Source organism: Erpetoichthys calabaricus, chromosome 4 (genome assembly GCF_900747795.2).
Source record: "Erpetoichthys calabaricus chromosome 4, fErpCal1.3, whole genome shotgun sequence".
Lineage (NCBI taxonomy): Eukaryota > Metazoa > Chordata > Cladistia > Polypteriformes > Polypteridae > Erpetoichthys > Erpetoichthys calabaricus.
Genome location: NC_041397.2, coordinates 320,027,623 through 320,051,847, shown reverse-complemented (window position 1 = coordinate 320,051,847; position 24,225 = coordinate 320,027,623). Strand labels below are relative to the sequence as shown.

At 43.3% G+C, this 24,225-nt stretch overlaps 2 protein-coding genes across 15 annotated transcripts in view; one reads left to right on the top strand and one right to left on the bottom strand.

Annotated features, from left to right (window-relative positions):
- LOC114641128 (tripartite motif-containing protein 16-like) overlaps positions 1 to 24,225 on the top strand; it is a 377,528-nt gene that overhangs the window by 39,119 nt on the left and 314,184 nt on the right. The gene's annotated exons all lie outside the window — the stretch shown is intronic.
- LOC114641130 (tripartite motif-containing protein 16-like protein) overlaps positions 17,365 to 24,225 on the bottom strand; it is a 353,855-nt gene continuing 346,994 nt past the window's right edge. For 3 of the 10 annotated variants that reach the window (XM_051925850.1, XM_051925851.1, XM_051925852.1), the window contains 5 exons: positions 23,822 to 23,917; positions 21,859 to 22,092; positions 19,874 to 20,036; positions 19,450 to 19,515; positions 17,365 to 18,242 (listed from right to left, as the gene is read on the bottom strand). In XM_051925850.1, the coding sequence (XP_051781810.1) occupies positions 17,695 to 18,242; positions 19,450 to 19,515; positions 19,874 to 20,036; positions 21,859 to 22,092; positions 23,822 to 23,917 (1,107 nt within the window). In that variant the 3' untranslated portion in view covers positions 17,365 to 17,694. The remainder of the gene's footprint in view (positions 18,243 to 19,449; positions 19,516 to 19,873; positions 20,037 to 21,858; positions 22,093 to 23,821; positions 23,918 to 24,225) is intronic. The other 7 variants (XM_051925858.1, XM_051925857.1, XM_051925853.1 and 4 more) reach the window with 6 other exon arrangements.

Sequence of the window (24,225 nt, the reverse complement as noted above, 5' to 3'; positions counted from 1 at the left end):
ACAGCCGTGGTGTTGAGGGCACTGAAATAGACAGCCTGAGCCTCCATACTGTGATGGGCACAGCAAGACGGTAAGTGGGGTCTGATGGAAGGAGGCTTTAATGGCAGCCTGCCCTCTAAATGGTGTTGACACGCAGAGGAGCCTTTAGCACGAGGTGGCAGACTCTGTGATGGACAATTTTCATTTTGTTTAGATAAAGGAGCAGGCTGTGAAATGTGGTGAATTATGTGGTGAGAATAAAAATGTGATTATTTACTGTGCCAACGATCACACAACTAGAAATCATCTTCTCATGGGACAGAGGAGACAGACAGGGATGGAAATGCACTGCTAATTTGTCATTGACGTTGAATCTTTACAGGGGAAACATGAGAGCAGCAAGAGGAGGAGTAAGAGGTGGAAGATTTGGAGCAGAATGATCTTTCAGGACTTGATAAATTGGTAAGCATATGTGGGCTAATGAGCAAATGTTTGGCTTAATGGAGGGCTGATTAGATTACGTTAGATTAGATAATGTTTTATTTGCCCCAAGGGGGAATTAAAATTTTATAGAACCTCAACAATATATAAATATATATACAAAACAAACATACGCACACACATTCACCAGTCACTTTATTAAGTACACCTGTTCATCTGTTTGTTAACACAAATATCTAATCAGCCAATCAAATGGCAGCATCTCAATGCATTTTGGCCTGTAGACATTGTAAAGACGACCTGCTGAAGTTCAAACTGAGCACCAGAATGATGAAGAAAGGGGATTGAAGTGACTTTGAACGTGGCCTGGTTGTTGATGCCACACCAGCTGCTCTGTGTATTTCAGAAACTGCTGATCTACTGGGATTGTCACACACAGCCATCTCTTTGGTTTACAGAGAATGGTCCAAAAAGGGGAAAAACATCCAGTGAAAATGGGTGAAAATGTCTTATTAATGCCAGTGGTCAGAGGAGAATGGCCAGACTGGTTTGACAGGATAGAAAGGCAATAGGAACTCAAATAAGCACTTGTTACAACCAAGGTAGAACCACTCTGAGTGCCATTCCTGTCAGCTAAGAACAGGCAACTGATGTTACAATTTGCACAGTCTCACCAAAATTGGATAATAGAAGATTATAAAGATGTCACCTGATGTGATGAGTCTCGGTTTCTGCTATGACATTTGGATGGTAGGATGAGAATTTGATGTCAACAGCATAAAAGCAGTGATCCCTTCTGCCTTGTATGAACAATTCAGGCAGCTGCTGCTGCTGGTGGTGTGATGGTGTGGAGGATATTTTCTTGTCACACTTTGGGCCCCTTAGTACCAATTGAGCATCATTTAAATGCCACAGCCTACCTGAGTATTGTTGTTGACCATGTCCATCCCTTTATTACCACAGTGTCCCCATCTTCTGATGGCTCCTTCCAGCAGGATAACGCGCCACGTCACAAAGCTCAGATCATCTCAAACTGGTTTCTTGAACATGATAAGGAGTTCACTGGACTCAAATGGCCTGCACAGTCATCAGATCTCAATCTAGTAGAGCACCATTGGATATGATAGAAAGGGAGATTTGCATCTTGGATGCTCAACCGACAAATTCACAGGAACTGTGTGATGCTATCATGTCAATATGGACCAGAATCTTAGAGGAATGTTTCCTTCACCTTGTTGAATCTACGCCATGAAGAATTACCGCAGTTCTGAAGGCAAAAACGAGTGAACCGGTACTAGCAAGGTGTACCTAATAAAGTGGTCATGGCCAGTTAATGTGTATGTGTATATATAAAAAGACATATAATACATACTGTATATAAAACACACACACACACGCACACATACACACACACACACACACACACACATATATATATATATGTATATATATATATATATATATATAAAGACACATAAAAACCTCTGGATTAGATAACAGAGAGCTGCTGCTGTCAATAACAGGGCTCATGGTGCCAGTAACTTGTGTTGAGAATATTTGAGAATCCCACAGATGTGACGTGAGGTGACGTGGAGATAGAGTTTCATTATTGAAAACTTGCCTGTACTTTCGTTGTAATATCAATACAAGTCCTGTTTAAATTTAGTCTGACATAAGGTGAGTCCTTGTTTAGGACTGTCATGTTACCCCCCCACCTGTATTTGACTCCTCCACCAGCTGTTTGATCAGACGCTGCTCAAGTCCTTCACTCTCCTCACTTTCTATTAATTCATGAGGTCACAGAGCATAAAAAAAAGGCATCTATGAAAGTTCAAGATCTCTGATTTCTTGTACTCATTTGACCAGATGTCTCCTTCTCTTGTAGGCCAAAAGAACCAAACCAGACCAATCATTGCCAAGAAAGAAGAAGTCAAAGAATGTCTATTAGTTTATAATAAAACCAAACACATTGCAGCAAACTAGCTGGCTCCTTGTCCACTTGTCTGATTGTCCATCTTTGATTGTCTACTTGACTTCTGTTGTCTTTGCTGACCTTCACAAGAGCAGACTTGGTGCTATGAAAAGCTCTGAACCTTACTGGAGGGACTCCATTAGATTATCATTACTAAGGAAAGACAGCAGCTGTGCAAAAACAAACATTTTAAGAATTTAGAGAGGAATCACAATTTAGAGATAAGACAGAAATAAACTCGGGTCAAGTCCATGTTTTTAAGCCCAGGCTGACCACTGCATGTCTGAAGGATGGAGGGACAGTAGCAATGGCAGGTCAACAATAACCTCAAAAGTCTCTCTGACGAGACGAGCAGGAATGACATCAGGAGGGGAGGATGTGGGCTTCATAGTGGGCACAGTTTGGGCAAGAAAGGGAAGACAAACAGAGTCAGACAGTAAAGACAAGTCGGGGACAACAAAGGAACTGAGGCCGGTGGTGTGAGAGAAGATCTCATCTCATCAGTTTTATCAGTAAAAATTCAAAAACTCCTCACATGTATGAGTGCCTACAGTACAGCTAAGTGTGTCGGAGTACAGAGTGCAACTTATTGTGCTGAACAGAACTCTAGACATCTGATCATTGGTAGAAATATCACACAAGGGTTTTCTCTCGGCTAATTTGACAGCCTGCTGGAATTCAGACAGACGGGTTTTCAGAATCTCCTAAGATGTCTGTCATTTATCTTTTTCCATCTACACTCTGTTTTCCTGCACTTCATTCTAAGAGTCTGCATGGAGTCGTTAAACCAGGGATGGCCTTTAGATATGGAGTGTCTGATTTTCACAAGAATAACAGAATCAAGTGTGGATCTGCATGTAGAATTACGAACACAGAGTAACCGATTGTGTGGCACAGAACTAACAACAGAAGAATTTACAGAAATATCAGAACAAATATATTTAGTGTAGGCGTTTATAGCATGAAGGCTGCTTCTTGAGACCCCAGGAATGACAATTTGAGAAGGTGCCACAGCACTGAGTATGACTGGCATTTTCTCATCATCACTGACAAAGAAACCAAATGATAAAATAAGATCAAGCATATGACCTGAACGTGAGTAGGACCATTAACAGACTGAACAAGATTAAGAGAATCGAGCAATTGAATAAACCTGGTAATGAAGTTTAAAAGTACAAGAAACATGAATGTTCAAATCACCTACGATTAGTATTTTATCAGATATAAACTTGACCAGTGACAAAGAAAACAGAAAATCTCCTTATAAAATCTTTACATCATTTAGGAGGTCCGTATACAAGAGCGACAAGCACTGCACCTCTTAATTCAGCTTTTAACAATTGTCTCTCAAAAGTTAATTATGTTTCAGTGAGAAGTGTGTAATATTTATGAACATTTTTAAACACAATGGACATCCCGTCCCCCACTACTTTGGTGTGTTAACAAAGCATACAGTCAGCAGGTGAAAGTTCTAACAGGGGTCTTGACTCACTAAAGTCCAGCCAGGTCTCTGTTAAAAATAAAAAGTCCAATCCAGGAGGCACAATAACATCATTTTAATTAAAAGTCTTGTCTTGTCACGCATGTGTTTGTGAGACTATCAAATATCACAGGCCACTCTCAAAAATTACTTCAATTCTACTACCAGCCACAAAAAGGGATTGGCGTAGTTGGCAAGATTCAAATGCTGTTGATGTGGCGTACAAGTGGACCTCATTCAGTGCAAATCACTAGCAACGAGCAAATTGAGTTCTGTGACAACAGCAACAACTGAGCAGACAATTGAGATGTCAGTAAAGATGAGCAAATCATTTAAAGTCAGTGGGAGATTAACAAGGATGGCACAGTGAAGGATAAAAATCAGTCAGCAGGATACAAAATGGTCACAAAACAAACAGCAAGTCATGGGGATTGTGTGCAGTGTAACAGAATGTCACTTATTAATTATAAAGATGTCACAAATGTGGTAATTAGGTAACTCTGTCAGCCATTAATCAGTCAGACGTTTGGAGGAGGTAAACAGAAGCAGATCAGTGAGGATGAGCGGACCTGACTGTGCAATATGTAACTGTGGAGAGAATGGTGAATATGTGTTGTAATAGCAAACTGGAGGAGCTCACCCAGGTGTCCATCACAGAGATCATAAACACCAGTTGAGGGAGATTTAGGTGGTGTGGCTGATGGCCGGGGCCCTTGCCCAGCTGAGACACCCCTATAATGGAAGGACTGGTGGAGAGAGCATATTCAGGGCATTACCTCTCCCAGAATTCTAGAGGGCAGCCCCTCTGACTCGCAGCGGGCCCACGGGTTTGGAGCATGGAAACTGATGCCTGCTGGGGCCTGTGGTCACCGTCATGGGGTGCCTGGATGATTGCTGAGCCCTTGGTTAAAGGTTGTGGAGCACCTGGAGCACTTCTGTGTGCCCTATAAAAGGAGCCACCTCACGCCATTCGGGATGCCAGAGTCGGGTAGAAGAGGACGGAGTTTGTCAGGAGGAAGGGAAGCAGAGTGAGAGAGAGGGAAAAAGAAAGAAGAGAATTGTGCTTTTGTGTTGTCCTTTCAACTGTGCTGTACTGGTGGGAAATGGGGGAAAGTGTTTCCCACAAGGAAAAAGGAAAAAATGAAAGCAGGTGTGTTGCAATTTTGTCCTGCGTCTGTCTGTGTCTGGTTTGGGCCACGGGAGCACCCTCTGGTGGCCACAGTGGGCAATGGTCACATGTAAGCCAAAGGTAAAAACTGCACACCATCCATGGGCATGAAAGTCAAGGCTGAGGTGGTAGACAAGGATGAGGAGGCCTAGCAGGGCACTTCTAAACTAACCCTCAGAAAGAGGGAATAGGAGGGGATTTAATTAATAGCAGCGCTGGCACTCAGATTACAGTGCATCAGATCTTGGCCAAAGTGCCAGTGCACCTATTTATGATAAGAAGAGCACATGCAGCAGGCGCTAAAACAAGAAGGAATGACTTCCAAACACAAAATCCAGATTAATGACGACAGTATGTTGAAAGGGACACCAGAAAGAGAGCTGGCAGATTGAAATGTCTTGGAATGACAATCACTGCTGACCTGAAGTGGGCTCTGCACATCCTGACCATAATCAAGATGGCTCATTAACTCCTTCACTTCTTCAGATTTCTCTGGAAAAGCCGGATTTCTCCATTTATGACCAACAACTTGTACAGGCGCCCAATGGTGTCCATCCTCAGTGGCTGCTTATCATCCTGGTATGGCACCTGCTCAGCCCATAGACAGTGGACACTACAGAGGATGGTGAAGTGGGTACAAAATATTGACAACCACAGCTGCCTGTTGTTTAGGACATAAGAGGAAGGCAAACAGTTTCTTGAGCAGGTCTGGGTCGGGGAGTTCATCATGTGGGACTGTGATCCTCAGACTGAGACGCCATCTTCCAGGAGCTCTCTAATAAGAAGAGGTGAGGTCTCGTGGCCATGGCCATGTGTTCTGTTACAACTTGTTAAAGCTGTTCACTTTATTAAGATTTGCAGTTTAGCTCCATCTAGTGTGCATATCTGGTATTTTCCCTACCTTCCCCTTGCTCCTGTCATGTGACGTAATCAGGAAGTTAGTTTCGATTCATGAAGGCTGCTGTCTTGTGCATGGAAGATCACCAGTCGCAGTCCTCTACATTCAAGTAACGCGATCGCTACAAACGTCAATACTCAACTTCAGCTCACTCCTTTAGTCCTGATACCCGGACTCACACACCAGGTAGCATCGGTTAGTGGTGGTGGGCAAACTCCAACACCCCCTTTTAAACTTTAATAAAACACTACCGTTACCAAAAGCTATAACTCAACATTAAACACAAGAACTGTTTTAAAATCCAACATGAATTAAATCATAATTAACTGTTTAATTTTAGCTGAAGTGCCGCAGAGCCCCCTGGGACTTCAGTGCCGTCTGTCACCACATCACCCCCACCCAAGGGGGTTCAGTCATCCTCGTCACCCCCACAGTCCACAATAAAATCTTGATGCCAGCGTGAAGGACATCTTAGGTGCTGGGGTCTAGTGAAAGGCTCAGCAGGTGGGACTGTTGGCTCTGGTGTTGCCAAGTGGATTGGTGGGATGTTGGGGATTTCTGGTGCCCTCCTGGGTTTGAAAGGTGCCAGCCGATCCTGATGGAGCACCATTAGCTTGTTCCTTTTAGACATTCTGACCCCATACACTACTTCAGAGAGTCTCTCCAGGACCATACCTGGATTTTCCCAGTGGCTGGCAAGTTTTGGGCACAACCCCTTTTTGTGATGGGGGTTAAACGCCCACACCTGGTTTTCAGGAGCAAAAGGTCACCTCAGATATTGGTGGTCATAAGCTCTTTTCTGGTGGGCCCCGGCCTTAGTCTAGTGGCTTCTAGCAAATTTGTGGGCAGTCTCCAACTTGTCCCAGGGCTGGGTCAGATACTCCAGACCAGGTGCACCAGGAATGTCTTCTTTAGGAGGCCACCCGGAGCTGAGGTCAACAGGAGTATGGAGCTCACAACCAAACATCAGGGATTCTGGGGTGCATCTGGTTGACTAGAGAATGGCTGAGCGTTAAGCCCACAAAATGAGTGTTAGATGTCAGTCTCAGCCCCATTGGTGGGTGAACGTGAGCACAGCCAGTTGGGTGGTTAAAGTTCAGTGGATGTGCTTCACCAACCCATCACTTTGGGATGTAGGCATGTGGTTCTGGTCTTGTGCACCCCCATTAGCTGGCAGACCTCTTTGAACAGTTGAGCTTCAAATTTCTCCCCTGATCACTATGAAGTTCTTCCAGTACCACAAACTGGTAAAGCATTTTGGCTACAAGCTCTTCAGTTGTCATGATGGCACTCTGGTCATGGACTGGAAAAGCCTCTGGCCATTTGGTGAAGTAGTCCATGGTGACAAGCACATAGCGGTTTCCATCCTCAGTGCTTGGGAAAGGCCCAGGATGTCTACACCAACTCTTTCCATGGGTGCCCCTACCTGGTATTGATGCAAAGGGGTGCAGGAGCGATCTGTAGGCCCCTTGTATGCAGTGCAGATGGTGCAAGTCCCCACATACAGCTCCACATCCTTTCAGCAGCCAACCCAGTAAAATTTTCCACGTAGCCACTGCAGGGTCTTCACCACTTTGAAATGTGCTGCCCCCACGAGGCCATGAACTGCCAGGAGAGTGGACTTTCGGAGTGCTGGAGGAACCATGAGCTGCCAGAGCCTTGCTCCCCGGGAAGGCTCCACTCATTTGCGATATAAGATACGTCTGCATGGCTGGTGCAGATGTAAGAACTGCTGTCTCTAAGTCGAGAGGTTACACGTTCGATCTTGGGTCTTTCATACATTAACTGTTTTCAGTAGTGATTGGCTATTATTATTACTACTAGGGGGCTCCGCCCCCTGCTCGCTTCGCTCGCCAACCCCTGGCGTTGGGGCATGACAAAGAGTGAGATGTATGAATTAGATATAGAATAGTGTGCAGGTTTGGATGATGCCTATATAACTACAAAATAGAGTGTTTGGCATAGAGTAATGTTTTATTGGAATATTTCTCTGTATACAACATTAGTAGTAAAGATGGTGTCTTGTCTTTGAATGAGTCTTCCTTGGCATGGATTATTTTTAATTTTAACTTTAATGTGAGATGAACGTCGAACACATGAGAAGGCAAAATAAAGTTGTGCATGTCCAAAAACGGGTTCAGAGAGGTAGATGCCAACCTTGTCCATGGTTTGTCCTTGTGATTTGTTGCTGGTCATGGCAAATGCAGGTTTAATGGGGAACTGTCGGTGTTTCAATGTAAAAGGTAATTCTAGGTCAGAACTCGTAAGGTCAATTCCAAGAATGAGAACAGTATTGTTAGCATGTGAATCTGAAAGAACTGTTGCTTGAATAACATCGTGTGTTATGGTGTTGACGACTAACCGTGTGCCAATGCATAAACCCTGTTTAGTGTTAAGGTTTCTTAATAGCATGATTATTGTTCCGTTTTTAAGGGTAAGGTTGTGTTGTGGTCATCCATCCGGGTTAATAGTGTTCAAATATTCTAATGGGAAATTCAGATGTTCATTGTCGTCATCAGAGTCAACTTTGTCAGAGCTTAGAAAGAGCCGTGTCTCTCCAGGAAGTAATGAAATGACCTGGTTATTAATGTGATTAACATTAATATTTTTTGGACATAATATAGTGCGTTGTGTTAACCACATATGCGAAAGCAGTATGGGCCATTGCCTTTTGGTGTCCTGTTATGTTCTCTGGTAGATGCAAAAGCAAATGAACTATTGTAGGATCTAATGCAGTTCATAAAGTTTTTACTTTCAGGCACATCCTTAGTTAGAAGCTTCTGTAGATATTCAGGATATGAATGTAAAGGAGGCAGTCTAATCTGCCCCTTTTGACAACAACGTGTAAATTCATTATTTGTATTGCCAGTTGTTTCTTCTGTGAAGTTAAGTGAATGACAATGATTGCAAATGACATTCATTAATCCCAATGAATTTTCCTCAATAGTGGACTCATTATTGAAAGCGTTGTCAGCCAACTGGCGTAAGAGTTTAGCAGACGTCTGGTGTTGATGTCTGCGACGGGCATGTTTTGCTTGTGGTGTTTGAGTGCCGCGTTGTTGCATGTCCATTATTTGTGACGCGCTATTTTTGGGTTTTAATTGATCCGCCTCCGCTTTGCGCAAAGTCCGTTTCACTCTACGTCGTGCATTGTTTGTATCGAGCCTTGTCCGTTTTTGTATGTCGGTCAGTTGAGCTTTCTGCTTTTTGAGTCCTGCTTGCTTGTTTTCTGGCCGGTCATATGCGCGTTGCTTTGCTCCCTTTTTTGTATGTCTGAGACGCAAGCTCTTTCTTTTGAAATCGTGCTTGTTTCGATGCAGCACTTTGAGACGCGCGCTGTATGCATCTACGTTCAATGTGTCTGTTCATTTGGGCACGTCTCTGTAACGGGGTTACTTGAGCTTTGCGTTTTTTGATCCGAGACATTTTTTCTCACGTATTTTCCGAAGCGCATTGTATGCGCCGCCGTGTATTCTTTTTGTTTCATTCGTGTTCGTGTGTTTGGTTCCGTTATCCGATCCGAATAGTTTTGTACCCGTGACCGTGTATGCATGACTTGTTTGTTCCTCAGCGTGCGAAATATGGATAAGTATTAAGGAGGATCGCACTCACTGTTAATATGGAGCCTTTTCTCCAGTTGAACGGTTAATAGTGCTTTATTTTAATGAGATCCACCTATGCTGCCTAGTGTGAAGGTTTTGAGATGACGTATGTTTAATATGGACGTTTCCTTTAGATATGTGGCTTTGGGTGTCACTTCTTATTGATTGGGGGGGGGGGGGGTGTGGGTGAGGATTGTTGTTGAGCGAGCGTCTTCTTTCGTTTTGTGTTCCAGGGGCTTGTTGAATCCCCCTCTTTGTGTGTGTCCCGTCCGTTGCTTGTAGGGTGTGTGGGGTGCTTTTGTGTTCTTTTTTTTTTTTGTGTTCCAGGGGCTTGTTAAATCCCCCTCTTGGTGTGTATCCCGTCCGCCCTTTCTTGCGCCTGCGCAGTACGTCTTTTTGCAGCCACGGCCCATGGCCGGATGTGCCTGCGTCCATCATCCGGTTTAGCATTCTCGGTTAGTAATATGGATTATACAATAAAAACATACATTTGATTTGAGTCTGTAACAGCCGCTGTAAATGTATGATGAAGGTTCGCGTTTTTTTTTTGTTATTCACTTTTATTCTCTCAGTCACGTTCACGTTTCCCCCCGTTATGACACTGCTGTTTCCACATAAAGACGTGTTATAGTTTATTTATTATTCTATTTTTACTCTGTAGCACTTTGGGATTGCTAAAATATAAAGTGCAATATAAATAAAATTTATTATTATTATTATTATAACAGAGGTCAACTCAGATGAGGATGAGGGTTCTACATCAGAGAAAGAGAACAGAAGCCCTCACCACAAGAAATGTCCACTCACATATAAGAACAAAGCAGCTGCACCAGGCGTAAAGGCGAAAGATGGCACTGTTTGTGTACAGCAAGAGGCCAGGCATCGTCCTGCCAGTCAGTCTGCCACCTCTCGAATTGGAGACAGCAGTTACCTCTACACCAACCAAGCAGACATATATATGTGTGCGTGTGTGTGCGTTATACCATTTCCCAATTTCTTTTACTGTTTTAGTTCTGTGTTCAACATTTCTTGCCTCGCATATCCTGAGATCCTAAATTTACAGATTGTTGTAGACACGGAGCGCACACAAAATGCATGTGTTTCATATAACAATATATTACTTACCCTCTACGCCGTGATAAACAGACTTGAGCTGGAAGAACTTTGTTTACGACTTAAGCTGCGGCGGTGGTAGGGGGTGATGGGATAGCAGGCTGCTTACTGCTTGTGCAGATCGACATATTTACAAAACAAAAGACGCTGATGAGGAGGTGCAAAGGAATTTAAGGTGACCAGGCATTACAAGTTTTTTCATATGCTTCAGGGATTCTAGTGTTAAAACCCAATGGGACAGATGTGAGGCCTTCATAAATCCAGTGCTAATGAAGGAACAGGTCAATCACCCATTTCCACAGCTGCTTCTGGAGCCACTCCACCACACTACCTATACCTCACCCAAAAACTTACTGATCATTTACTCGTATTAAATGCACATTGCACAGACCCGTAATATCACAGTGACTGCCATCAATTCTCATTTCTCATCACTCCTGCTAACTTGTTTGCTTCCTCCTGAACACACCACACCATTCTCCTCTTTCTCTTCTTTCTCCACCACTGACATTTCCAACCTCCTCCCCAGTCGCTCTTCTATTCATCCCTCAGACTGTGTCTATCTCACTCATGTCTGCAGTCACACACATCAACAACACTTCAATCAGAACAGGCACTTTAACTATGATGTTCTATCAGGCCCTCATAATTCCATTTTTTATAAAGCCTACAGTTGACCCTTTTCAGGTAGATCATTACTGACCGGTCTCTCCTCCCCTTTTATCGAAAACTCTTAAACATGCTGACTTTAATCAGGTCTTTTAATTCCAAGATCATGTTACTTGATGCTAGTCAGTTATGCTACAAGATGGGCCATTCCACCGACATGGATCTGCTGACTGTTGTTGACACGGTATGGCTGGCTCAATCTACCACTATGTCACTCTCATTGATCTCTCCTCTGCCTTTGACAAAGTCAGCCATCAGATAATCCTCCTCATCACCCTGTCTGACCTCAGCGTCACCGGGACTGCTGTCTGATGGTTTGAGTCCTACATCTCGGGCAGATCCTACCATACAATGGGTGCATCAGGCAAGCAAGGGGATGCCCCAGATAGTGGTGCATGGTCATCCCCTGTTCTCTCTGATCACCACATAGGAGGCCCTGTTATCCAGTCCCATGGATTCTCATATCATGATGCTCTACACCAATGACACACAGCTGTGCTTGTTGTTCCCTTCAGATGGCAACTCTATGCCATCTAGAATCTCTGCATGTCTCACTGATATCTCGACCTGGATGAAGGAACGTTATCTTCATCTCAACCTGACAAGGATGGAGCTCCTTGTTAAATCATCCATTCCATCTAGTCAACACACCAATTAATTTAGGACTAACACCTGCAGTGTCGGTATGTAATCGTAGGATGGTGACCAATCAACAGCCGTCCTTCACTGACCACAATGCAAATGTCTCATTCATGCTGATTCACTCCACATGTGGTCCATCCATTGGTCCTGTCACATTTGGATAACTAACTGTTGATTGCAAGGGTATCATCACGTGCTACCTAATGACTACAGATGGTAAAAACAAGAGGTCACTCCACTTTACAGGTCATTCAAGTGGAAGAACACGTTAACTACCAGGCTGTGATGCTTATCTACAGATCAGTCAGTGGGTCAGCACCAACTATACGTATGTGGAATCACTCACGAGGTCCTGTGCTCCTCCTCACACACTAACACACCAGTGACGGCACCTCTGCATGGCATCAAATCTCAGTCCAAACTTGCATCATGTGACGCTCCTAGCTGGTGGAACGAGCTGCCCACCTCCATCTGAACTGCTGAGCTCTTCACTTGTGCTCATCAATTTTTATAACCTTGTCCTGTCACACTTGTTCCCATTCAATACCAGACTGATATTTATTTGATAGTGTTTTACATCTTCTGGATTAAAGTGTCCACTAAGTAAGTACATGTAAATGTAAAAACATTAAAATATCTCTGGGTCAATAAAACTTAAAACACTTATTGAATAATTAAATATTTATTTAGAACATTCAAGAAAGGATTAAACAAATGCTTACAGCAAAAGAGGCAGGCAGACAACAGAAAAACCTGAAGTGAACAAAATCCATCTATTATAAACCAGAGATAGGACCTGAGGGCCAAAACAGGACCACCAAAAATCAAAACGTAAAGCAGAGACCACCAGACAGGATAAAGAGCAGTGCTGGAGCGGATATTTCATCTGCAGTTTCATCTTAAATACTCCTGGGGGCAGAGCTCCAGCTCAATGTCAAGTGGCCCCACCCCCCTGGGCTCCACATGAAGCGTACAAGGAACAAAAAGAGGCACAGCAAAGCTAACTAAATACATAAACATGAGATGAAGAAGCAAAATATTCATCTACACACAATACATGCAACAGCAAAATCAATACCATTTACAAAACAATTCATGAAAAACAAATCTATCTATCCATCCATCCATCCATTATATAGTGCCTTACATATCTAACTATCTGTCTATCTATCTGTCTGTCTGTCTGTCATATAGTGCCTCTATCAATTATATAGTGCCTTACATATCTATCATAGAGTGCTCTATCTATTATATAGTGCCTTACATATCTATCAATTATACAGTGCCTTACATATCTATCTATCTATCTATCTATCTATCTAATAGTGCCTTACATATCTATCATAGAGTGCTCTATCTATCTATCTATCTATCTATCTATCTATCTATCTATCTATCTATCTATCTATCTATCTATCTATCTATCTAATCATATAGTGCCCTATCTATCTGTCTATCTATCTGTCTATCTTATCTATCTGTCTATATCTGTCTATATCTGTCTATCTATCTATCTATCTATCTATCTATCTATCTATCTATCTATCTATCTATCTATCTATCTATCTATCTATCTATCTATCTATCTATCTATCTATCTATCTATCTATCTAATCATATAGTGCCCTATCTATCTGTCTATCTATCTGTCTATCTTATCTATCTGTCTATATCTGTCTATATCTGTCTATCTTATCTATCTATCTATCTATCTATCTATCTATCTATCTATCTATCTATCTATCTATCTATCTATCTATTATATAGTGCCTTACATATCAATTATATAGTGCCTTACATATCTATCTATCTATCTATCTATCTATCTATCTATCTATCTATCTATCTATCTATCTATCTATCTATCTATCTATCTATCTATCTATCATATAGTGCACTATCTATCTATCTATCTATCTATCTATCTATCTATCTATCTATCTATCTATCTATCTATCTATCTATCTATCTATCTATCTATCTATCGTGGGAGATGGCCGGCTGTCCATCCCAGCCAATACCCCCAGGCCGCTAGATGGAGCCCTCCCTGTAGCATGGAAGTGCCCCGAAGACCAGCAGGGAATTATGGATAATGGAGTTTTTATTCCCAACCCTGCTGGACACCATGGGGCCCACCAGAGGACGCTGCAGGGAGGCTCAAGGACTTGTACGTGCCCTATAACCCGGAAGTACGTCATGATCACATGACCAGAAGGAACGACGTGCTTCCGGGTTGAAGAAGAGGACTTTTTATCTGACCCAGAAGTGATAAGGAATCATGGACTGTAGGATTGGAAACACTTCCGGGTCAGGGAATATAAAAGGACTGTGGGAAAGCCTAGACGTTGAGCTGAGCTGGGAGGCAGGGTGGCGAAGTGTCTGTGAGTGGAGGATTGTTATTGATTATTGATTAGTGTACTTGTATGTGTAGTGTGGAGTGGAGGGTGCTTTATGCACATTATTATTATAAAATAAATAATAATTATAGTTTTACCAGGTGTTTGGAGTGGTATCTATGGGTTCAAGGGAGCTAGCGCCCCCTACTGCTACACTGGCGTAGTCGGCAGGACTCTCTGGCTGTCGTTTGGCAGAGGACCTGAATTTAAAACAAAAATTGTGGTAGCAGAATACCCTAAGACAGTGCTGCTCTCGAGCACGGATGTAGAAACTCCCTTTACTACAAGCAGTACGAGGAGCTTCGTCTCGTGTTTGTTCAGAATGGGACGAAAATCAAGGAAGAAGAGTGGGCTTTCTAAAAAGAAACAGACCCTTGGACAGGAGTGGCCACCAGAGGATTCAGCAACGTTATGGTCTTACCTGACGGGTCCTGCGGAAATCAGAGCTGAGATCGAGGCCGAGAGAGAACGGTGGTTACGGCGACAATAGAGAGGTCAGAGGACTACTTTCATGGAGCCTGAAACAAGCCATCGCAAGTCGGAAGTATGTGTCGCCACAACGCCCGAGGCGCAGGGACCTGTATTTTCTTCTTTTGCAGAAGCCGAGCAGTTCGGAATAATCTATGAGAAAGACAAGTCTCATATCTTGGCAAGATGGCCGCGAAGACGAGGAGTCTGTAGATTTACAGCTGGGGAGCCTATTAGTGGAGGATGATCACGTGGACCATCCTGGTGCTGGCTGGGAAAAACGTCAGCAATATAAGGAGTCACCTGACCAGGAAGGGACCTGCTTATTCGCAGACACACGTCTCGTGATTTCGCTCGAAGGATGTTGGGAAAAAGATCAGCAGCGGTCTGTCAGTGAAGTCATCTTGTCCCTGACAAATCTGAACTCCCTGAAGGGGAAGGGGGAGGCGAGCGAAGCAGAGCCGAATGATAATAGTAAGAAAGAGGGGTGGGATGTGACTGAATGGGCTGCCGTTAAAGTAGGAAAGGCAGATCACAGTCGGTCGGTAGTGGCCACCTGTCCCTCTAAAGACTCCAAACCCCAAGAGGCTTTGTGCGACCCAACAGAACACGTGCCATGAATGGACGTGCCCATTGGCTCCCGGCCGGAAGGTAAGGCTGATGATGATTCTGACCTGCCTCAGGCAGATTTAAATAACTTTATTGGTCTGCGGGATCTCGAGAGGTTGCGTGAGCCTGTGCGTAGTTTCTTTCAGGGTCTACAGGAGCTGAAGGAACGAGTGGAGAAGCTGGGAGCAACGGCCGAAGCGCCGCTGGTAAGACTTCAGGAATACCTGCGGAGATTAGGCCGAGAAGCCCCGGTCTTGGTTGATTCGGCGGTACAGGTAAGCCCAAACCGTACCGTACATTATAAGGGGACGCAGTGCCATTCGGGCCTGCAATTAATAAGTATCGGGTGCCAAGTCACTGCGAACCCAACAAAGGATTGTGGTGTGATGACAGAAGGGGCGGAGGAAGTGCCAGTCAAACCGGAGCAGCTAAAAAGTGCTGTCTCTCGGGGCAATACGGTGCTGAAGACGCCGCCCCTAATTAAAGTAAAAGTGAAGGGCGTGCAGACAGTAAAAGGGCTCTCTTGTGCTAATAGAGAGACCCAAACTGGACACAAGACCCAGATTAAACAGGAGATCTCTACAATAAAGCGGGGGTCTCCTAACAGGTTGGGAAACGTAAGGGTGGCCGATAAACCTGTCTCAGCGGAGAGAAGGATGGAGCCAGAGGTACCGAGGTGCTTCCAGTCTTGCAGGCGGAGAAAATCAAGAGGACCACGGCTTTGCTACGAATGTCACAGGCCAGGTCATCTATGGCGAAGTTGTCCTCGGAGGACAGGGGATCAGCGGAGTTGGCGATACAATGTTCCTCCTAGGTTCTCTGGGGAGTCTAGACGACGAAGCCCAAGCCCGGCACGTGGATCCTCTTGGAGAAAGATGTTCCTCTCGGGACTGGTCGCTCCGAAATACAATTCTTCGCTGAGGGGGGGAATACTGTGGGAGATGGCCGGCTGTCCATCCCGGCCAATACCCCCAGGCCGCTAGATGGAGCCCTCCCTGTAGCATGGAAGTGCCCCGAAGACCAGCAGGGAATTATGGACAATGGAGTTTTTATTCCCAACCCTGCTGGACACCGTGGGGCCCACCAAGGATGCTGCAGGGAGGCTCAAGGACTTGTACGTGCCCTATAACCCGGAAGTACGTCATGATCACATGACCAGAAGGAACGACGTGCTTCCGGGTTGAAGAAGAGGACTTTTCATCTGACCCGGAAGTGATAAGGAATCATGGACTGTAGGATTGGAAACACTTCCGGGTCAAGGAATATAAAAGGACTATGGGAAATCCCAGACGCTGAGCTGAGCTGGGAGGTAGGGTGGAGGATTGTTATTGATTATTGATTAGTGTACTTGTATGTGTAGTGTGGAGTGGAGGGTGCGTTATGCACAGTATATTATAAAATAAATAATTATAGTTTTACCAGGTGTTTGGAGTTGTATCTGTGAGTTCAAGGGAGCTAGCGCCCCCTACTGCTACACTATCTATCTATCTAATTTGCTTTGTAAAATTCAAAGTGACCCTAACCCTAGCCAATCAGTGCTCTCTTTCTAATCCGCTTTTCAACAATTCATTTTCTGAGGATGTCGGAGTTTCCAGGGTACGAGTAATGAAAGTTCTGGGGTCAAGGAGGAGGAGGTGCAGTTTATTGTCTAACGTGACATCAAATGACTCTGTCAATATGGCTGACATCTGACTGACCAGCGAGTCCTCGTCTTCAGACACTCACAGTGAGTTCATTCAGAAGTGATGGACCACTGAGTTAATAATGGAGGGGCACAAATTGCAAACTGAGAGGACGACACTCTAGTCACATTGTCGCTCTGTACTCCTACTTACTGACACCATTGAGGAGCTCTTCATACTCAGTCTAGATGTGCCTGTCAGAAGTGCTGTTCCAGCAGGACCACATGCCTATCCTACATAGGCGGTGACATTCAGTGACACTCAGGGGCCACAGCAGTTGTTCTAGTGTCAGCCTAAAGGACATATCTCTTTGAGTCAACAGTGTCCCCTGCTGGTCAGACTGGAATTTGTAGGTCTGAGGTGTCACCAACCCTCACTATGACCCAACTGGCTACTCAAACCCAATAATAATGGAGACCCTGACATCCGCACTCGTCCTACATTCTCATTCACAAATTCAATAACAGAGCTGCTGCCCACCCACCCATCCTGTAAAGTTCATTTTGACCCCAAACTACAAACACAAAGAGGATCTGCACTTGTGGGGACATCAAGTGACCGTTCGAGGGTACTGATTAGTGGTCACATGGTGTCAGATGGCAGATTTTTGCACTGGACTTACAATCGAGCCAAAACCCAAACCCTGGATAGAGGGGCTCAGTGAAGGAGGTGTTGAACCTGTGCAGGAGGGTCATTGTGTGCGAGACGCTATAAAATGACAGCGAGCCAGCAGGCCAGTCCAGATACACACCTATTCTGGGGCTGTAGGGGGCGCTGATTTCAGTCTCCTCATCATTGTGACGCACAGCGTACTGGGAATCAGCACACAGCAAACTCCAGGACTTGTTGTTACTTCCAAAGCTGCACTCCAAGTCCTTTCCTTTCCTGCTCAGTCCTTTATATGCGACTCCAATCAGAACCCAGTCTCCAGTGCACTCCACCTCCCAGTAAGAGCGAGTCCCAGTCAGAGCCTCTCTGCACAGAACTTGTTCCCAGTAGTCAAATCTGTCAGGATGATCAGGATATTCAGGTTGTGTCCTCTCACATGTCACCTTCTTGTTCCCTTCAGACAGATGGAGGTCTTTGTGTGCCGTGTTGATGTCCAGTGTGAGTGGACAGAAGTCTGAAAAGAGACAAAAGAAAATGACTGGGTGACGCTGCACCACACTGACAATTAATAAAAACCAATCAGGAGCTACACTGACAAGACGCAAATGTACGCCATCAACAGTATAGAGCTCATCTGATTGTACAGAATCTGTGGGAATGAAAAATAAAATTCTGGAATTCTGATAAACAACATACGGTCACCATCGAGGTCAGAGTTCTAATGAACTGTCCACACTAACCACCAAGGAATGACTGAAAAGAAAGAAATGGAGGGTCCTGGAATGGCCAAATCAAAACCCAGAACTGAATCTCATCGAGATGCTCTGGGGGATTTGAAACGAGCTGTGAACCCAAGACACCCCTGAGACGTCACACAGCTGACAGAATTCTGCATGGAGGAGTGGAATAAACATCTCAGTTGATGTTAGTGACTGCTGGACAGTCAGAGGGAATGGCAACGTGAGGGGCAATGCCAGCTATTAGAGTCAAGGGGGGATTTAACAGACGCAGATTGGACGTCTGGTCACTTTTCATGGAATAAATTGTTGCAAAATGAAATTTCTTTTTTAATTTCAATAACTTTATTAATTATCTATAAATGCTGTTAAAATGAAGACCAAATCTTAATATGTCTAGATAGGATTAAGAAAAAAACAAATTAAGGGGTATACTTACCTTGTCACATGACTGTATATGTGTATGTTAATGGTAATTTAAATTTATTTGTGTGTGTGTGATGAACATTGGGCTTCTTTCATTACATGGAGTGTTCTGTATAAATTAACAATTATTAGCGATATTATAAGGGAACAACTGAAATAGAAAAGCAACAGAATGACGAGACTGGAAAACAGAAAGAAAAAAGAGAAATAAGAACAAAAAAGAAGAAAAAAGTAAAATAAAAATAAAAATGGAGGTTGGACTTGAGTGACAGGAACAGCTGGCGTAGTCGTCAGGATTTCATTTTTATTTCATGTGAGGTCACCTGATCCTTCAGAGACTCAAGTCCAGCAGACTGCTTTGGTGATTCACTTCCTGAGTCTCTCTATCCCATAATGCACTGGCCTTAGGACCCACCCCGACACTTTCTTCTCATCAGTCACACAACACTCACACGGCTCTATCTGCTGGTTACACTTTCATATCATAACCTGACTTGAGATATTAAAAGAGAAACAATTTCAATTGTGATGATCTGTTGAGTCAAAGCACAAACTCACATTGTAAAAACTCGTCTCTGCGCCGAGGCTCAGGGGGCTGTAGGGTGAGAACTGGAGCTTCACGACCTAAAAATTAAAAGATATAAAGAAGAATGAAAACTTTAAAGATGACACTGTGCGATGTTAGTTAAATTATTAAACAAGTATTACAAAAGCACTACAGTTAAAATAAAACAGAAAATGACAAGCAGTTAAAGCACAAAATCTGAGAAGTGCAGAAACACTACGCAGTGTACAAACATAAAAATCTATAAATATATAATAAAACATCCTTGATCAAAGGCTCATAATTAAATGTAAAAGGCCAGGCCTTCTTCATGTGTCTCACAACTTAATGTCTGCTTATCGTCACTCTGATTCTTCAAAAAAGGACAATAAGAGGACATTCAGTGGTCTTTCAGAACAACATGAACAGACGCTGTACCTGATGTCAATGTCATGATGTCCCACTGAGTGATCTTCTCCAGAATCTTTTTCACACATGAAAGCTCCTTTCTCAGGTCCTCTGAAGAGACATTGGCAATGACAGTGAAGCTGAGCGAGTCTCCATCAGCAGGAAGGACACGGCAAGATGGAAAAGTCTGCGTCTGGAAAGAAGACGGGATGAGACATCAGAGAGGACCAACTAAAAACAAACCATTTCTTAGAAGATCTTTAATGGATCAATGTATAATGCTTCACCCTATCCCAGATGATAACACTATAATTCACTAAGTGATGTATTCGATTTGGATCACAAGTAAATGTCAAACTGATCTCAGACCTCTTCCTGTGATACTGACAGATTAAATATGATGAACTAATTAAAGTAAGTCAGAAAAGTAAATGACAACAACTGGATCCATAACCCAACACCCCCACTACACACAGTATGGAAATAACTGGATAAAAGTGTTAGATGGTAGACAACACACAATGACCACACATGTTTGTCACTCCTGACGTGAATTGGTGATCTTTTTCCCAGTCTCCAGATGCATTGTCTCAGAGTATAAATATTGTATACAGCTAACCCAATCTCGATCCTCCAAACAGTCCTGTTCATTTCTTGATGTACCTTGTCAGGTCAGGAACAGCCATGTTATGAAATTCTTTGAGGTGGCCACTTCCTAAACAAAAGAGGACTCAATACCTGAATAAGACAAACATCTCGCTAGTCTTTGATGGTCTGTGTCTGTTTCATCCCTTTCTTTATCTTTTATGTTCCTTATTTAACTGTAAGTTGGCATCTATCACCATAGCAAGCTCCCAGAAATCCTCACAACTTATCAAACTGCACAAAGGTCCCCACTATTGCAATCTGCCCAAAACACCTATTTTAATCCTTCTAGTTTTTATACGTGCCCCAGATGGAAACAGGTTTCAAATTAAGGACAACACAACAGAGAGACAGAAGACAAACCAGTAAAATACGTTATGTGTCAGCGCCACACGTGTGATGGGCAGTCAACCTGGATTTAAATTTGGAGATCACCTCTTTCATTTATTGGTTATTAATGTCATAGTATTTTAGTGTAGAGGGACATAAGATATCGACATGACTTTCAATAAGCTTTAATGCAGGGCTCTGTGAGAGCCAAGACATCAGAGTGTAGATAAGAGGACTGTGGGGACAGCGGGCAGACATGTGAAGAACAGACATGACAAAGAAAGCAAGACAGTGGGCTCAGTGGAGTTCTGAGAAATTAATAAGTTAGCAGTAAAATGTATTAACAAAGCTGTCAGCATAATTAGACAATGGAAAGTCTACACTAGAAAGTGTAACTTGTGATGAAGACTTGTGCACCACTGTGTGCTCATCACCAACCTCAACTAGACAGAGTATAGAAGGCTAGTGAGAAGCTGAGTTATAAAGCGCCTGTGATGTGTGAAGTATGAATCAAGAAGATACTCTCCATATCCACAGTGCACATCAGGAACATTGTGTGTGGTGTTGGTCTCCATATTAGAGAAATGACCTAACCACACAAGAGAAAGTCAAGAGAAGAGAGACGAGACTGAACTGTGGGGTTTGAAGAATCTGAATCTTATGAGTCTTGGAGTTTTAGAATGGAGACATTAGGAGGTGACCTGACAGAGGGGTTTAACAGTATTAAGGAAGTTTATGTCATCTTTTGTCAGGTGGCATCTTTTAAAATAAAGTTACCTGAGCATAAACTTCATACAAATCGATGTCCTGACACAGACAAGAGTAGATACATGGAAAAGGTGCAGATGGAAGCAGAAACTCAGAGACATTTGTACATTTTGACAATATTAGGGGAATTTGAAAAGACATTATATGACGGGTTGAAATGCCTGTTCTTGCCATGATGTATTAACCCCTCCTATCTTCTAAATTTCTTTCTAAATGTTCTCAGGTTCCACACACCCCAGTCTATTCGGATTTCATGTAAGTGTTGCTCTCACCTGCTGGAAGTGGACATTGTCCTTGATCTCTGAAAGCTCCTCCAGCTCAGCATATATCTTCTTCAGCTCCTCGATCTCCTTCTCTAGTTGTTCCATGACTCCTTCAGCCTTCTCTATTTCTCTCTTTTCTTGTTCTCTAATCTTCTCAACCAATTTCTTCTGAGCTTCTTCAATGCAGTGCATCAGATCAGTGAAGCTCTTCTCATTTTCCTCTACCTCTCCTTCCACTGATATCTGATTGAATAAAGAATGAAATTGAATTGAGTCACATGCTAAGAATAACCAGTCATGAGACACATTTGTTGGTATTTGATGTTGTAAAAGATGGTTTGGATTGTCTGGCATCCTGTCCAAGATGTTTGGTGGTACATTGCTTGAACAAGAGAGTAGAATAATGGAGGGGCAGTGGGAGACTATTTCTCAGTTCAATATGTTCATCCAGTATGCTGAGTGGCAGCAGTGCTCCCACTTGGGTGACTTCAGCCCTTTTGAGGTCCAGTAGAGCTATTAGAAGGATCTACTGGGGGACAGTGATATTATCTTATGAGGACTCTAACCCAGAAGGGCCTCTGGGTGCTTCCCATGTGCTGGACAGTCCACTGACTCTGTTGATAAAAATATTCTCTACTGCTGAGCTGAGTGAGATGGACTTGGGATTAGAGAAATGGAGGGAATAAGAAGAAAAGTAGTTTGTGTATTGTAAAGAAAAGCCTGCGTGTTGTAAGGTAATTGTAGAGTCTTTAGGGACCAGAGACTGTGTGGGGTAGCTGTGTTCTGCTTTGGGCTGTGAGATGGTCCATGTTGGTCATGACATGAAACCTGTCAGTTGGAGACATTAAACACGATTGTGTTATTTATTTATTGTCCCTCTTCTTTTTTCCAATGCCAAACTCAGGGCTGTGAGTCTACATCTCCAGATTGATGTAAATCTCATTCATTAATTAAGAGCTCATTGTTACTGGTAAGTCTGCCATTGTTACTTTGGTTAATATTTGTTTGGCTCACGCAGATGTTGTAGGGGGTTAGTGTGCTCTCTAAAGTGGAAGAGGCCAAGACACTGGCTAGGGTAGTAACAGATGGGTCACAGTCTGATGTAAGTGTAAGGTAAGAGGTGAACACTCTCCATGATCATCAACCCCAAAGCTAGAGGTGTCCGTCTGTTTACATGACCTTTCATAAGTGGATGGTGAGCCTTAAGACCCTGAGATACCAGGCAGGAATGAGACATCCTAATTGTTGACCTCCAAACAGTCACCAGAAAAAGGGAACAGTAGTGATAGTTAGGGATTGAATTATTAGGGAGTTGACATAAAGGTTTGCTCCAGACACAGTCTCATATGGTGTGTTACCTTCCTGGCCAATGGCTGTCATTGCCAATGTTATCTACTTGCCATTGAACAAATGATAAAGCTAAGGTCAGAGTGACACACTTTTTCACCAAACTTAAAGAGTAAAGATCAAAGCGGAGGAGCAGAACTTACAAAGTGATCATCTCAATCGTTTTACCTATGCCATGTGTTGGTGCAGATAAGACTGAGGATAACGCTTAATACAAACCTAAAATCTTGGAGAAGGATAAAGTGGGCTGGGATGGGTTACATTTGAACCAGAGGGGTACTAACGTAAGCTTAGCATGAATCACAGGTGCATTAATGGAAACAATTAGTAAAGGAGAGATGAAGTGACACATCAAGAAAAGGAGTGTTAGTGAGCGGTCAGCATGGGTTTAGGTGGGGGAGTCCATGTTTCACTAATATAGGGTTCTACTGTCTGAATATGTAATGAATAAAACAAGAAACACTGTGGACTGTGAAATGCCATTGAGGATAAAATAAAACATCATCTTTTATCCTTCTCCTTGTTGTGCCTCTACTCATCATTACCAGTGAAGCTCTGATGGCTCCTCTGGTTTTCATGTATTTCTGGTTTCTTTAATTTGATGTGTCATCTTAATTCCACTCACCTTCTTCTGCTCCATCACCCTTCTCGTCTCCCTCAGTTTCTTCTCTCTCTGCTCAAGTCTCCTCCTGATGTCACTCAGTGTCACCCGCAGCAGTTTCTGTTTGGACACACAAGAGGACATGCGTGGTCTTATCAGAATTCACCTTCACTTTTTGTGTTCTTGTTCTCTTTGTGAGGCCTGACATTTTTACAAGGCGCTTCTTTTAAATTTTGTAACACAACTTACATTGTTGTGTCACACTGTAGGTGCCACACAGATTTGACTCAAAAAATATAAATAGCAACACAAGATTACAAGAAAGGTTTAATTTAATTTACCAGTTAGAGTGAAGATGGAGTTTGAGCTTCAAGAGTCAGACAAGTGAATGAAAGAGTTTGAAGGCACACTGTTCAACACGTTAGTTC